This window comes from Gigantopelta aegis, chromosome 6 (genome assembly GCF_016097555.1).
Source record: "Gigantopelta aegis isolate Gae_Host chromosome 6, Gae_host_genome, whole genome shotgun sequence".
In the NCBI taxonomy this organism is placed as follows: domain Eukaryota; kingdom Metazoa; phylum Mollusca; class Gastropoda; order Neomphalida; family Peltospiridae; genus Gigantopelta; species Gigantopelta aegis.
The window spans coordinates 60,121,888-60,139,888 of NC_054704.1; the positions used below are offsets into that span (position 1 = coordinate 60,121,888).

Genomic DNA, 18,001 nt, shown 5'->3' on the forward strand with positions numbered 1-18,001 from the left:
CTTTGTTTGCTATGATAAAATTATGTCCACAAAATGTCTCTACCATAATAAAAATATGTACCAGCATATCAATTTTGTGACAGTGAGGACTGTTAGGTGAAGACCAAATTAACTGTTATTAACATGTGTACACACCAGATAGCATCATGGCATGTTTGCATTTGTAAGTAAACTTTCTAGCAGCATGAATTTAAATATCACTTGGTATTACACAATGTACAGTAAAGACACCTAATAAACATATATACACAATTTTATCAACTTATTCGTGAATGTGTTGGTATATATCTGCACCACCAGTGTGCAGTAATAAACTTATTCGCGAATGTGTTGATATATATCTGCACCACCAGTGTGCGGTAATAAACTTATTCGTGAATGTGTTGGTATATATCTGCACCACCAGTGTGCGGTAGTAAACTTATTCGTGAATGTGTTGGTATATATCTGCACCACCAGTGTGCAGTAATAAACTTATTCGTGAATGTGTTGGTATATATCTGCACCACCAGTGTGCGGTAATAAACATTCGTGAATGTGTTGGTATATACATGTATCTGCACCACCAGTGTGCGGTAATCAACTTATTCGTTAATGTGTTGGTATATATCTGCACCACCTATGTGCAGTAATCAACTTATTCGTGAATGTGTTGGTATATATCTGCACCACCAGTGTGCGGTAATAAACATTCGTGAATGTGTTGGTATATACATGTATCTGCACCACCAGTGTGCGGTAATCAACTTATTCGTGAATGTGTTGGTATATATCTGCACCACCAGTGTGCAGTAATAAACTTATTCGTGAATGTGTTGATATATATCTGCACCACCAGTGTGCAGTAATAAACTTATTCGTGAATGTGTTGGTATATATCTGCACCACCAGTGTGCAGTAATAAACTTATTCGTGAATGTGTTGGTATATATCTGCACCACCAGTGTGCGGTAATGAGAGCTTATATGCATATCTATTTGTATGTATAACTTATAAGTTCAACAAAGGTTAAAATGTTACACAATTTCATTCTTAAAAAACACATTATGTACATTTGTTCCATCACAAATGCATGCTATCTTATAGATGTTATGGTAAATGTCCATTTAATCTTTCAAACAAATAAACTGCATTTATCCTTCTGAAGGTTAAATAGTTTAAATATATTTAAAAAAATATTATTACTTTTTTTTTTTACATCAATTTAGAATAGTTTTTTCTAATTTCATTATTATTCAACTATGTTATACAACCCCAAGTCATGACCTCCATTGCCGAATTGTCTCCCATGCTGGATGTATGTCTATATCCATGCATGGGCAGACCATCGTCCTCGATTCAAAGTCCGTAATGACTGAATCCAGGGAAGACCTCCTAGGAACGGGTGGGAGGTTACTGTTGTTGTGCTAGCACTAAATAAGTATGAATAATGAAAAAATATATGAAATTTTAATAGTCTTATTAACTTACTGTGCTAGCACAAAAACTATGCTATAACGGATGTGATAAATGTGAATTCAACATTAATGGGAGGAGCAAAGAAAAACAAGGACTTACCCATTCGACCAACGTGAATCGTTTCAAGCAATGACAAGGTGTAGGACAACCAAGACATACAAGATAAATAGTCTAAAGTGACTGTAACATTATCAATAACTGAATTGAAAGACCATCTTCCACCCCACAATTGATACAAAACCATCTCAAAAAGTGACTGCTCCAGACAGGATCCACCCCCTTTCCCAAAAAGGTGGCTCAACCATCTCCTGACACAGCCTGTACCAGCTACCTACTGGAATAGAGGTCTCCCTCTTCTTGTGGCTCTGCGTACTAAGACAACTTGCTGACCTGCAATCACCAACTGAATACTACATGTACCAGACCAGCCATCATGTCTTGAAAATAGAAGAGGTCGAACCTTTCACACTCCTGCATTCATCACCCTGATAATGTCCAAGGAATCGTGAAAATTCAGGTAAGCTGAGACCGCTCGAATCTAATAAGGCCCCAGCACGAAAAATACATCGGCTATTGGGTGTCAAACTATGGTAATGCAAATAAATAAAGTGATGATCAACATCAATATAAAAATTCAAGACTTAAACAAAAACAGTGTAAAGAACTGTGCAAAACACAAATATCACAGAATTTTACGGATACTGAATTTTACTCAAAACTTCAATTTTGTGCTGTATTGGCCATTCTCAAAGAGAATGTTACACCCCTGCACCACGGTGAGGTTACAGCACACGCAGGGGCCATCTAAACAAAGCATTCTAAGTGATATCTATCAACTGTTTAGTATAAGAAATAAACAGCCTCTTCAATGCAAAGATGTTTAGTACTAGTATGATGGAGATAAGACTTTAAAGCCCTTACTGACAAAGGAGTTGGTCAGAATTATCCTAAGGCAATGTACGAGACAAACGTTGAATGATTGTCGTAGGAAACTCTTCTCCTGGTGCTTGGTTCTGTGCCACAAAGATGGGATTAGTCCGTAACGTAACTGAAACTAATACGGCAACAAGCCAAAAAGGAGACAAGAAAAATAATTTTCCAAGTAAAATATCGAAGATTGGCTCATAAGGTGAGTGTATGAAGAACCAGAAAGATGTCCCATTAAAGTAAAATGGAAGGCCTCTCAACCGTGGTCTGCAATGACTCAAGTAAATCATACAAAATGGAGAAAACTTAGGTCAGGTCAGAGAGTTTAATGTGCACATTCAGAGCAAGCTGTCCTGGGTGCAGGTGTCAGCCTCAGCCGGTTCCTCCGTCCAGGTCAGGAAAGGGATGGGGAGTGTGAAGGGGGGACTGCCTGCATTGTCAGGTGCAAGGGAGCACCTGCATTCCAACCGTGATCGGTAGCAGGCGGAGGGGTGGTTTGGTGCTATGTAATTTTAAGTCCCGAAGGATGAGTCCAAAGAGAAATGGTGCACATTTATGAGAAGGAAATTAGGCGCATTTTTTAACGGTCCGCCAAAATAGTAAAGAAGTGATAGATACATCACCTGTCCTCAAACTAGTGCATATTCACCAAAGGATAGCAGTCTGGTTCGAACATCCCAACAGCCAATGGAATGGCCTAAGATTCTTCTACTGCGCACCCCATCCTGTCCCGGTCACGTGACTGTAACTTCCTTCTTTTTTCTGAGCAGATCGCATGGGGAACTGGAAGCAGGAAGGCCAAATGGGTATCATCCCTTGAGGACAGGTGATGTATCTATAAAAGAGAAAACACTCCAAGTTTTCTCTATTTCTTTTCAACATCACCTGTCCTCAAACTAGTGCAGTATTCAACAGATGGCGGTGGGTTCTGTACTCTGAAGATGTACACATCTTCTCCCAATGGACTGGTAGGAATCTGACACAGTGAAAGAAAAAGGCCAGCCTTGGTTAGCCTATCCCCCATATGGTGCCCTGAACAGACCACACCCGTGCTGTTAGTATTAACTGTGGTGGCATCTGTCAGTAGTGTGGAGGAATGAACCCGCATAGTACGTACATGTATAGACTCCGTCCTCTAACAAATGGGTTCTGACAGGGTGGGTAAGCATAGCCACAGGGATGCAGGTGTTAGGTAACTTCCCAGGCCATTCTTGTGTTAGTAACAACAGCAACAATATTATGGGTGCATCCATCAGAACATTGAACTAAAACATCCCCCTGTTTTTTCTGACTAGTAAACAGTGAATTGTTAGCTCATATGGGTGGAAACAGTTCATCAATGTGACATGAATGACTAGTGTTATCCTGACAAAAGTCCTGTCACTAACCAGTGTGTAAACTTCAGAATGGTGCAACAAATAAATTTTCAAAGTCGAGTCCTCACCTATTGATTCGTTGGACATCTCGGGGTACAATCCGGAATTCAACAGACATCAGCGACCCAGATGATGGAATCCCACATCTTTGTTAGACACATCACGCAGGTAGTAGTTTGCGAAGATGGAATCAGTGGCCCAAAAACACCCTGTTAAAATGTTGTTAATAGGTGTATTGCAGTGCAGATGCCAACGGTGGAGGTAAACCTTCTGCCTGGTAAGAGCACAGGATCGTGGACCAGATCCAAGTAGACACTTTGTTCTTGGTAATGTCGTTAAAGTGGCTCTGATTGCATGAGAGGAACAGACGCTTTCGATTCTTGCGAAAAGACTTAGTTCTCTTGATGTAATGCTTGAGGGCTTGGACCGGACATATTGACAAGTCCTCGACATCATGGAAACCACAATGGAAGAGAGTGCTTGGACAGCATAGGTGCGAGGCGCTTGATCAGGCAACTGGTTCTTAGTCACAAAGTTCATCAGGAGGCCCAGTGAAACTGATGTGTTGTCTCTATGAAACCACACCATGTCCACATCCAGAGCATGGATCTCTGACACTCTCACCGCTGTAGAGAACCCCAGCAGGAACACCATCTTCCTTGTTAAAACCTCTAAAGACCACAGTCCCAAAGTTGTCCGACTGTTGAGATGAGCTCCCCAACCTTCCAGAGATGTGTCTACGAACAAATGATGTGTCACTTGAAATGGCTGCATGGAGACTCTGTCTAAGAAGTTTGATGTAATCTGCCACTACTGGAGACTGGGCCGAAGGTTGTGGGTAAGGCTGATTATCAGTCTGGGGTTGTCCAACATGATGAATGGATTCAAGAAGACATGGAGGCGACGTAACTGTAAACGGCCTCTTAGTGTCATGTCTTTTGCTGATGTCAAAAGACCCAGCAGGCTCTGCCAAGTATGGAAAGTCACAGGTTCGACCAGGACTGTGGAAACCGCAGATTGTATCGTGGACCATCTGTCAGCAGGAACTTGAATCAGTCCCAGATCTGTACACAGCTGTACTCCAATAAACTGAAGATTCTGTGTTCTTCTAGGTTGACAATCCACCCGAGGTGAACTCAAGAACTGAAGTATGTAGCTGACATGTACTGCTAACTGCACCTTGCACTGGCACTTCATAAGGCAGTTTTCCAGTAAGGGTCAAAGGATATACCCTGATGATGGAGAATCCATGACATCAGAGCTGTTATTTGAGTGAACAGCCAAGGAGCTACTAAGATATCAAAAGGCAGGACCATCCACTGGTAGTGCGCTCCCTGCAGCACTAACCTGAGGTATTTGTGATAAGCTGGGAAGATGGGCTGGATGACGGTTCTCACATTCCGGACAGTCAACATCTTGAACTTTGGAGGTGATTCTAGATGATGCAGATTGAAGTATGGCAGGTTGTGAATCATCCAGAGGTCTCCGGAACCTTTCTTTGGAACAAGAAAGATATCTGAATAAAACCCTGGAGTGACGTGGTGCAATGGTATCTTCCTGACCACTCCTTTCTCTAGCAGTTTGTCTACCGTCTCTGGCAGAACCTACACATGTGAGATGGAGTGACGGTCTTCCCTTGGTGATGTAGTCAAGGGTGGTGGTGGAAACAATTGCAGGCGGTAACCATGTTGTAAAATCTTGGTTACAAACACATCATTGCAGAGGTGTTCCCAGTTCTTCCAATACCTCTGTAGTCGACTTCTGACACTGGACATTTCAGATGGTGTTGGACACACTGGAAGCGTAAGATGACAATTGTTGTTCAACGGGAAGTCAAGGGATGGACAAAGGTCGAAGGGTTGGCCGGCTGGCATCAACGTTGTGCAGGCTTTCCTTGGAGTCAACTTCAAGTTGTGTTTCTACAAAATGGCTGCTGCTTAAAAGGTGTATGTTTCCACTTCTTAGCCTGAGTAGACTGTAGAAAAGGAATTTTCTGTTTGGATGACTCTAGGGTAGAAATAAGCTGAAGAGCTCTGATGGTTGCATTGGACTGCTGCACTTTCTTGTTATCATTAACGACGTCCGTGACCTTGCCTACAAACAGTTTAGAAGAAGACCAAGGCTGTGATAACAAAGTCTTCTTATGCCCTTCGCCTAGGGTAGACTGTTTCAAAGACGAGTTCTGCTGCTGAGTCAGGATATTCAACATGGAAGTGATCAAAGATGTCATAAAGGCAATCACCGTAGCTGATTGTTGTAACAAAGTATAGCCTTTTCCATCTTTCACCTGAAAAGCTAACACTGCCAGAAAGACATCGAGATATGATAGTATGTATTGTAGTCATCTCTGTGTGGTATCCATGGAAGTAACCGTACGTTCTGGAAACTCAACAGTAGCTGGGTGTTTGTCAAACCTGTCTAAATCCCCATCAAGTTGGGTGCCCGATCTTTAAATGGCTTAATAAATACCGGGTACCATGGACGAACGGCCAACGGCCAAGTTGTCTCTTTGAAATTGGCATCCAACTCCAAAGCCATGTTAGCAATCATAGTACAGGCTAACGGACGAATCACGACATCCTCAGGAGCTGCATCGGTAGCTATCATCGACACCGGACCCTTCCGTGTTGGCACTGGTGGATGCGGTAATGAAGGCAGCAACTATTAAATGACTACTAAACAATCTTTCATAAGACATCCGGTCTGCTGCATCAGTGTCATCGACAACGGACACATGGGACTCTTCATCTAGAAAGTCATGAAGCAATCTGGCTTGATTATCAAGACTTCGGGAATGGTGATGGTTGGAACGAGCCAAATTCCGTGGTGATCGGCTTCACTCACGGCTCCGATGATCAGTAGAACATCATGAACATTGTGACACAGAGTGACTTAGTCCTGTATAGTTATATGTAAGGTAAATTATGAACATTGTGACACAGAGCGACTCACACCTGTATAGTTATATGTTAGGTAAATTAACTGTGACACTATACTTATAATGACTACACTTATTTCTGACATTAGGTGAGTACATTCAGACCAAGGAGAATGTAGCTACTATAATTATACGTACATTCAGACCATGGATAAAAGTACCTACTATTATGACTAGACTTAAACTTGACCAAGGAGAATGCACTTACTAGTCTTACTTCTGAAATTATGGAGAATGTATCTGTTACAGTGATCAGTCATACCTCTAGCACATGTGCGAGTACATTCAGACCAGGCAGAGTGTTTCCAGGTGTACAGAGACAAATCATGTTTGTTGGACGTGTTCACAGGTAAGTTATAGGAGAAGTTGATACCAAGGTTTTCTTCTTGCAGCAACATCTACAAGATATACAACAATCAGTAAAACATCTGCACTAGGTACACCATATCATAACATATGAAAGAAAATGCAAGACCCTTACAATGTCACAAACCTACAATTACAACTAATAAAAGATCTGTTAACATTGAAGACATGCTATTGTTTCATATTTCACCCTCACCCAGGTCTTCACTGGTAGGTCTCACACACTTACCATTATGACCAGGTGTTCACTGGTAGGTCTCACACACTTACCATGACGACCAGGTCTTCACAGGTAGGTCTCACACACTTACCATTATGACCAGGTGTTCACTGGTAGGTGTCACACACTTACCATTATGACCAGGTGTTCACTGGTAGGTGTCACACACTTACCATTATGACCAGGTCTTCACTGGTAGGTCTCACACACTTACCATTATGACCAGGTGTTCACTGGTAGGTGTCACACACTTACCATTATGACCAGGTGTTCACTGGTAGGTCTCACACACTTACCATTATGACCAGGTCTTCACTGGTAGGTCTCACACACTTACCATTATGACCAGGTCTTCACTGGTAGGTCTCACACACTCACCATTATGACCAGGTGTTCACTGATAGGTGTCACACACTCACCATGATGACCAGGTGTTCACTGGTTGGTCTCACACACTTACCATTATGACCAGGTGTTCACTGGTAGGCGTCACACACTTACCATTATGACCAGGTGTTCACTGGTAGGCGTCACACACTCACCATTATGACCAAGTGTTCACTGGTAGGCGTCACACACTCACCATTATGACCAGGTCTTCACTGGTAGGCGTCACACACTCACCATGATGACCAGGTCTTCACTGGTAGGAGATGATGACCAGGTCTTCACTGGTAGGCGTCACACGCTTACCATGATGACCAGGTGTTCACTGGTAGGCGTCACACGCTTACCATGATGACCAGGTGTTCACTGGTAGGCGTCACACGCTCACCATGATGACCAGGTGTTCACTGGTAGGCGTCACACGCTCACCATGATGACCAGGTGTTCACTGGTAGGCGTCACACGCTCACCATTATGACCAGGTGTTCACTGGTAGGCGTCACACGCTCACCATTATGACCAGGTGTTCACTGGTAGGCGTCACACGCTCACCATTATGACCAGGTGTTCACTGGTAGGCGTCACACGCTCACCATTATGACCAGGTGTTCACTGGTAGGCGTCACACGCTCACCATTATGACCAGGTGTTCACTGGTAGGCGTCACACGCTCACCATTATGACCAGGTGTTCACTGGTAGGCGTCACACGCTCACCATTATGACCAGGTGTTCACTGGTAGGTGTCACACACTCACCATTATGACCAGGTGTTCACTGGTAGGCGTCACACACTCACCATTATGACCAGGTGTTCACTGGTTGCCATGATAACACTTACAGGGGCAGGATGTAGCCCCCTGGTAAAGTGCTAGCTTCATCAGTTTGGGATCGATCCCCGTCGGTGGGTCCACTGGACTATTTCTCATTCCAGCCAGTGAACCACAACTGGTATATCAAAGGCTGTGGTATGTGCTATCCTGTCTTTGGGATGGTGCATATAAAAGATCCCTTGCTTCATTTGGAAAAATGTAGCGGGTTTCCTCTGATGACTATGTGTTATAAATTTTACCAAATATTTGACATCCAATAGCCAATAATTAATTAATCAATGTGCTCCAGTGGTGTCATTAAACAAAACAAACAAACTGACACTTACATAATGATCAGGTGTTCAATGGTTAGTCTCCCACTTACCATGATGACCAAGTCTTCACTGGTTGGGCCAATAGCCTTCATGGACTCCAAACCTTCTTCTGATCTCTCCGGCCTTTCATAGTGGACAACCGTACCAGCAACATGGAACTTGCGAGGCCAGTCGATTGTCCAGTCACCATTAATGTGATACTTCCCTTTGGAGTTTCTCATGGCTACAAAAATATTACTATATAATAATATTACTGACTTTGGGTTTTTTTGGTTATAAAACTATTACTTTACAATAAATATAGCCTCTGTTTTTCACTGCTATCATTACTATGTAATAAATGTACCCTTTGTGTTTCTCATTACTATAAAAGAATTATTATGTAGTAGTAAATCTGAAGAAAAATAATAGCAGGATAGATATGTATGCACTATCTGTACTATCAAATATCATTTTCAGCAATCATGAGACAGTAACATGGAAATCCATCCTCAGAACTATGTTGTAATGTCATGTGTCTATGGCATACTAAATTTGCTGTATTAATTGTTAAGATATTTCTGTCTGACTGAGCATTTTTAATTACTAAATACATATTCTTGTTTAGAATGCCAGTCTTTTACAATCATCATGTTTCTTTTTTTCCTAATATATTTTTTTCGGTTGTAGGAAATTATTGGGAGGTATATGAAGAAAACTTTAAATGTTTTTTCTTTTATTAATACTTATCCTGACCTCTGACCATGTGCATTTCCCCCTTTTCCACCCTTCAGTCCAAACATTCAACAGCCAAATTGCTACGAAATCTTCCAATGTACATGTATACCTTCCCAGTTCCGGTCACGTGACCTGAACTTCCTTCTTTCACCTGAGCGGCACCCAGGTATCGACGGAAGCGGGGAGGTTGGGTGGGCTGATCCTCAGAGGTCAGGATAAATATTAACAAAAGAGAAAACACTTAAAAGTTTTCTTCATTTCTTTATACTCCATCCTGACCTCTGACCGTATGCAGAATTCGTCAGCAAGGGGGTGTGATCCGCAATACCAGGTACCAACACCCATACCAGAACTGTTCTGACACATAGGAAGATTTATGCCATTCAAAGACAAAAAACAAACCTAAAGGATGTGTAGCTCAGTAACCATACAAACAATGTTATCTTAAACATGAGTGATGGTTAGCATCCATCAGAACAATGAACTAGTCAAATACCCCAAGACGTTAGTATGAATGACTGGTGGTGTTTAGTTCAGCTGTGTGGTAACAGCTAATGTTAACAGAACCGTGCATGAACACAACAAACCAGTGTGATAACGTAGTTAGTGTGAGAGCATGTACGGTCAAAAGAACCTCACCTATCGGATAAACGGACATGTTGAGATACAGTCCGCCGACTCCGACGTCATCGTCTGTCAGGTCTTTGGCGAGCCGTGTTAACCAGAATCTGTACCGCTATGTTCGGTCCCAAGTGATGGAAACCATCCACATCCTCTGTGGAAACATCCCACAGGTAGTGAATGGTGAATACCAAATCCGTAGCCCAGAAACACCCAGCCAAAATGTCTTGTAACAGGGTGTTGCAGTGCAGAGACATAGTGGCCACTAGCGCTCTCAGCTCATGTAGATTTGAAGTGGAAAGCGCAGATAACCCCTCAGCCCCAAAATGTCTCTTAAATGACTCTGATTACATGATAAGAATAGCTTTCTGCGGTTCTGCCGGAAAGGTCTAGTCATGTCAACGTAGTGACATATGGCTTGCACTGGGCACAGGGAAAGATCTTCAACATCTTGTTCACTGATAATTGAAGACAAAGCCTGCACTGTGTATGTCTGTGAGGGCTGAATCGACATTTGGTTCTTGGCCACAAAGTCCATTAAAAGTCTCAAACGCACAGCCGAATCGTGATGTCGAAATCGAACCAATTCGACATCCAATGCATAGACCTCTGAAATTCTAGCTGCAGTAGCGAACCCAAGTAAAAACTGTATTGATGGGCTCATAAGGGGCTTGTGTTAAAGCACGTAGGACGAGATTGAGGTCCCACTTTGGCAGCCGAAATCTCTGTAACTAATCATGTTGCTGGAACCCCTTAACTATGGCACATAATTCAGGAACCAGAGCCAATTTCTTAGATACATGAGAAACTGCCAACTGGACAAGAGTGATAGTCTGTGGTATGATCTTCTTCTTCTTCATGCACCATCGATGAAAACATAACCATCTGACATTGTAGGCTGCCGTAGTCGATGAGCGAAGAACTTGCAACATGGCTGTGGAAGAGACAACCAAGAACCCCTTTTCCTTAAACCTTGGTAGATAATGTTCACGCATGCAGATGGAATAAGCCCGGGTTTGGATGGTACTGTCTTGATGCCGGATGAAGAAGAAGATAATCCCAGTCTGGAAGAGGTAATGGATCTGGATCCACCAGGTGCAGCAGATCTGGAAACCACAGACCATTCGGCCATTTTGGAGCTATGAGTAGTAGACGGCAACAGAACTGTTAAAACCATTGTAGGACTCTTGGGATGAGTATAGGCGATGGATAGGTGTACACATCGAGACCCTCCCAACTGATGGCCAAGGTGTCTACATCTAGTGCCTGTGGATGTGGTACTGACGAGACGTAAACTGCTAACTGTTTGTTGAATCTTGTGGAGAACAGGTCTATGTTCAGATTCCACAAGTTCTAGCAAACCCACTTGAAGGCTTCCGGATGTAGTATCCACTCTGTCACCTCAGGTGTGGATGGTCTGTGCCAAAGATGGAATGTCACAGGTTCTGCCAAGATGGTGCAGACCATAGATGGAATCTTGTTCCACCTTCATCCTGCACTGGCATTTCATTAGACAGTCAAGATTCACCTACGGTGGAGCAGCCCGCTACACTATAATTCTGATATACGTTGAAGTAAAACAATGCAAATATCGGATGATAGGTATTCATGACAGTCCCAATGTCTGATACTAGGCAAGCAGCAAAAAGACAATCTTCTCTGCATCATACATGAATGCTGACGGTGGGTTGATAAACTGCAAGAGTCCATAAAAATGGATGCGGTAAAAAACCCCAGAGCTGCATGACATCAACTATTTGATTGTTGCCGGCCGCTAACGTAATCTGTTGAAATTCCAGGAGGCAACTGTCCAAATGATAACTCAATGGACCTAGCACTGATAACTTACGGAGACTGTAGAAGTGACAATCGAGTTGCAAACTTCCGGTACCAATGGATGTAGTGATCGACCCGCCGAATATCTGTGGCGTCACCGATCAACAGACAAACAGTGGAACAGTCCAAAGTACTCTTTATGGGGTCCCAAAACAGTGCCAGCAGTTGACTGGCCCAGTGTACTGTCTTCAGCCCAAACTGTAACGCCTGTAATCTTCGAACTGATGACAGCAAATGAAAACCCATGATGGATTCCCACAAACGGCGGCATGTCGAAGACCGTGTAACGAGGTTTATTGCAACTCATTGAGTTGATATGGTAACTGAGTCAGAAGCTGTAACTGTTGCTGGAGTAGCAACCCGATCTGAAGGTGTGAAGGAAAGGTATCTTCCTTTCTCTCACTTCTCTGAATGCAGTTGCACAAGTCCCGTGACCCACAAGTAGAGTATCACCCGTAGGCATGGTTGCAGCAAGCGCCATGACGGAAGCAGTAGGTGGTTGCTGGTCTGTGGAAGGAACAGAAGCAGTTGATCATGAGAGCTGGGAAATCCCCATGAACAGTGCAGGAGCCCTCTCACCCGTAAACACGGGGGCCATAGACACCGTAACGACAGCCGTCGAAAGTAACTGGTCAGCTGCAGAGACAGTAGCTGAAGTACCGGCAGGAACAACTGGACTGACAACTGACATCCGTAGTGGTAAACATTGCTGTGAATGTCTTACGGCAAAGTAATTACAGTACTTAATCAACAGTCTAAAGGAAGACTGCCGAGACTTGAGAACAACATTGTCTGGCAGTTTTTCAGCAGATGCCATGACGACGAATCCCTTCTTGGATGGCACCGGCGGTCTGGGTAGTGATGAGATGAGCTCGTAAAACAGCACGTAACAGTCTCTATTAGGGTCATGAATTCTGACGTATCGGTCTTGGAGTCGAATGGGTCAGCATCTGACTCGTCAAGGAATAGCAGCAAACGGGCACAGGTGAGACGATCCCCCAAGGGCGACCCTACTCATGAAGATCCTGAGTGATCCTGTCAATCTGTCATCTGGTTGAAATGATTGGAAGACCGAGCCCGTTCTGGAATGGAGGGACAATGCCGGTCACGTATGGGAGAAGAAGAACACCTGGAACCTGACGTCGGATATCATGCTACCAATGAACTCTCAGTAAAACATCAGAATCCGTGTCATAAGCAGTGCGAGAAGTCTTGAGGGAAGCCGAACGATGAGCCGGACAGGAAGCCGTGCCGGTAGCCGTATCGGAAGCCGTGCCGGTAGCCGTATCGGAAGCCGTGCCGGTAGCCGTATCGGAAGCCGTGCCGGTAGCCGTGCGGGAACCGTATCGAAAGCCGTGCCGGTAGCCGTATCGGAAGCCATATTGGAAGCCGTGCCGGTAGCCGTATTGGAAGCCATGCGGGAGCCATATCAGAAGCCATATTGGAAGCCGTGTGGGAGCCGGAAGCTGTACAGAAAGTTGTGGCTGAAGCTGTGCGGGACCCGTGAACCGTACAGGTAGCCATGTGAATGGCCATATGAGGAACCAGTGTCTCATGACAGGCATCCGGAGCCGGTAATATCTCCGCCAGAGTAGTCTTCAGCAATTCAGGTAACATCCCTTTCAAAGTTTCCGCGATAGTATCATGGAGACCCGAATCCGGTGCTGTTTGTTCCTGCGACCAAGCCTCTATGATCTATAAGTAGTTCATGAACTGGTCGTCTGTAATGGCCGAACAAACAGCACACATCGCCGGCAAATCACACGGTGGTCTACATTTCGGCAGACATTGTGAGGATCTTTCACTGACATAAAACGTTTGCAATGCATACAAAGTTGGGAGACATGGTTGATTCATTAGACATCTTGCAAAGAGCTATAATGAAACAAACAAAACAACGCTAGCCAAAGATTATCTTATTAACATATTCCTAAGTAGATACAAACTTAAGAATTGTAAATATAATAATATAATAAGACCAACAAAAGACAGTCTTAAAAGTGTGCATAGTCACAATAATAAGTGACAACACTAAGATATAAGTGACCAACAATTGACAAGAGAAAACCCCTCTGAAACCGCCCGGATCTCTCGATAAAACAAGCAACAAAACATTTATGAAAGTACATCTTATAAATATACTAGAAACAAATTCGCATAAAAGCCAAGTAATACGCTGTAAACAAGTACGATGTTAATATAAACGCTAGTAACAGAAACAATTAAGAAATACGGAGTCCAAAGTTTTGGATAACAGGCTAGAGCAAATACACAAGCACATGCAAACCATGAAAGCGGAGAAAGAAGGAAGTTAAGGTCACATGACTGGAACTGGAAACGTGTACATCAGAAGATTTCGTAGCCATCCGGCTGTTGATTGTTCAGACCAAGGAATGGAAAAGGGGGGAAATGCACACGGTCAGAGGTCAGGATGGAGTATAAAGTAAATATAGTTTGGACATCCAGAAACACTGAATATACTATGTCATTTTAGTCACTGAAGTTTCTTTGTGCATGAAGAAAATACACACGACACGCTGTTAACTTGTGAAGTATTTATTAAAATGAATACTTACCAAGATAATTTTTAGACTGTCTTGCTTCTGCCACATTAACATGAACAGCACCCTTAGGGATTTTTACTATCTCTTGATATGCTGAAAATATACACAATGTACACATAATTTAAAATTTTAAAAATATAGTAGATGTAATCATGTGCCATTTGATTGATTGATTGATTGATTGATTGATTGATTGATTGACCGATCGAATACTTGATTACTTGATTGATTGTTTAATTGACTGACAGACTGACTGACTGACTGACTGACTCATTAAAAATACAGAACTATACTAAAACAAAATAATGCTATCTTAGTAGATAATTACATCTCCATGAAAGGAAGGGACAATTAAGGCATTTGGCCTGGTATGCATGCATATTCAATGATATATAATGCACATTATTGCTTAATATCAAAAAGTATAATCGTATTGTTAATTAATAAAACGGTTAAATGTGACAGCTATTATATATAACGGGTGTGGGCATTTTGTACCGTCCCAGTGAATACGCCCTCTGGCGAGCTGGTGGTTACGTAATACCTAACGTGTCACATCAGGAATTATTCTTCGAACTGAAGAAACAAAACATACCTGATTTTGGTGGATGCATCGCAATGTTCTGTAATAATATCCATCTCAGTAAGTCAACAACAAGTATATATTATTTTTCAATCCAAAATGAACCACCATTGTCAAAGTTTTGAAATAACTGTATTATATTTTGTACATAAATTAACCCACGTACTGAAATAATAATCGGAGTGTTTTCTTGGTTAACTGGTCTTTTCTTTCCGTGGCCTGTACCTGTGGTTCCTGATTGGCAGGTGTATATTTAGACGGTCCCCAGACACTGTGTCTAGACACACTAAAAAGTATTTTATTAAGATCACAAGGTATTGTTTGATAGCCACCCGGACACCCTTCAAATCGTAATGAACATTATCAGCCATCCTGCTTTATTATTGTAAGTAATTCTGTAAAACCCTTGATTAAGTAGACTTTCCCATCTAAAATCACAAAACTGACCAATTACGTAGTCCCAAAGAAAAGAAAATTATCACTTGGGTATTGTGAGTGATCGTTTTTGATCGAACAAACCCTACCAATAGGCCTAATAATAAGCATTTTTTCTTTGGATTTTTTTTAAAGAGAAAAATACTATAACTCCATTTCATTCTATTGATGCAAATTGAAATATATTTAGTTAAATAGTTTATTACACTATCAAGTCATTTATGTTGTTTTACAAGTCAGGTTGATGAAAGGGAAGCGCCTTGTCGTAAATTAGAGCGTTTGTTTACACTGTGCTTAGAGGATTTGGACGGAGCTGACGTCACTTCTCCCCAAGCTATACCACCGGATGTCACAAAAACAAAACAAAATGGCTGCCCCCAGTTAGCAGGAATAATCATGTTTTTTTATTAACTCTAAAATTACGCGTGTTTCATTTGTTAAAGTGTCAGTATGTATTGGTGGTCCGGATATGCATCTTTCCAACACATAAGGCTCTTATTTGAGTTTACCCTCCCTTTAATCTGTAATTTAAACTATTTGTAGTTCTTATATAAATTATCATCAACTAAAATGGCTTTAAACACATGTGCAGTATAAAACATAATTATAAGACATGCAGCAGCTTTATAGAGGTGGCTGTATGAGCCGATCTGATTGTAGTTGTAAGATATTGTAACACAGATTGTAAGATATAAGAATAGTGTACCTCCTTTAGGTAGAGGTCTGGTGTGAACGCCCGACATTGTCCTGCATGTGCTGTTATCTCCTCCACACACGCGGCACTTGTCTTCCTTCACCGGCGAACCCAGGATTCCATCACAACCCACAGCCTGCAAAAACACAACACTGTTAAATATCAGACTCTTAACTATGAAGGATAAAACTAACTTCAAAACACGCAAAGTTAAAGTTTGTTTAACAACATCACTAAAGCACTTTGATTGAGTCATTATTAGCTATTTGTCACGCAGTTCACGCAGATATTTCAATTACATAATCCCTATTCAATTTGACTCATCTTCCTGTCTAAGGGTATTGCCTTTTGTGGTCCCGCCAACTGTTAATGAAAATAAATAATGATGGTAGGCTATTCCTATTAGTCAAAGGACTAAACTAAATTTAATATATCGTATCACTATGAATAACAACACTACACAATAATACTGTTTTGATGATAATTATTATTATATATATATATATATATCACATGATAGGCCAATCTTGCCACATATAGGGACTATAATCCGTTATAACAATATCAACATAGATGAGTTGCCTTACTATCTATAACATGGCATGTAGGTGTCCTATCAATATATCTTTAAGTTAGCCACCTAGGATTTGTAGGAACAATATACAGGAGTAATGGGAGTGGGCACTGGGTAGTTTTACTAACCTACAATAACTTATTACTCAAAGATTAGGGTATATTTACTTTACCACTGGTGAATTTACAACGTATATAATTATGATACTCTATGAAGAATAATTCAACAGGTTACATCATCTCTACAACAAGACATCAACAGACAGGGTAAGAACTGCCCTCTGTCCCCGCATCAAACTTATATTAAACACAAGACATAAACATTAAACATAATAACCTAGTTCCATTTGTGTAGTAACTGAGCACCCCAGCATCACGCCTCTCTTGTTCCCTTTTTGTTTCTCCCTTTGTCTTTCTATTGTATCTCTTATATACCATCCCATCAGTGGGCCCACTGGGCTATGTCTCCTTCCAGCCAGTGCTCCACAACTGGTTTAACAACGGCTGTGGTATGTACTATCCTGTCTGTGGGATGGTGGATATAAAAGATCCCTTGCTGCTAATCAAAAAGAGTAGCCCATGAAGTGGTGACAGCGGGTTTCCTCTCTCATATCTGTGTGGTCCTTAAGGAACCATATGTCTGACGCCATATAATCGTAAATAAAATGTGTTGAGTGCGTTGTAAGCTGCTGTTAATTAGCAGGTGATTGCGGCAAATGAATTACTGCTAATTACAGAGTCACATATATGAGCAACACATACTGTTAGTAAAACATGCAAAAATGGACAGTGAACCCATGTCTTTCATTAAGTTTTATCTACAAAACATGTCCAAGGAGTTATTGTCCATCAAGATGAAGTACATGATAAATTAGTCTGTTTTTCCCCGACACTTTTAGAAACTGTACCTTAATGATAATTATAATTTAGTATAATCAGTAAAGCTGCTGTGGAGACCTACAAGTGTATATAAACTAACATTCAATCTGTAAATTATTAACATTATTAAAGATATCTATCCTGTAACAAACACAGCTATTGTTCAATTAGCCAGATCTCAGCTGAAATTATCTACAGACTGCCTGGGGCCTTTCTAAGGTATATGGAGGTTGGGCTAACGGTTTACCGTCATACTACTGAATATCAAGAATTTGTTAATT

General features: G+C 41.8%; 1 protein-coding gene across 1 annotated transcript in view; it reads right to left on the minus strand.

Moving 5' to 3' along the window:
* The window catches only part of LOC121374653 (A disintegrin and metalloproteinase with thrombospondin motifs 6-like), a 162,670-nt gene that overhangs the window by 20,932 nt on the left and 123,737 nt on the right, over positions 1–18,001 (minus strand). The window contains exons 18-21 of the mRNA XM_041501762.1: positions 16,281–16,404; positions 14,569–14,649; positions 8,869–9,041; positions 6,962–7,097 (exon numbers count right to left, since the gene is read on the minus strand). Coding sequence (XP_041357696.1) covers positions 6,962–7,097; positions 8,869–9,041; positions 14,569–14,649; positions 16,281–16,404 — 514 coding nt within the window. The remainder of the gene's footprint in view (positions 1–6,961; positions 7,098–8,868; positions 9,042–14,568; positions 14,650–16,280; positions 16,405–18,001) is intronic.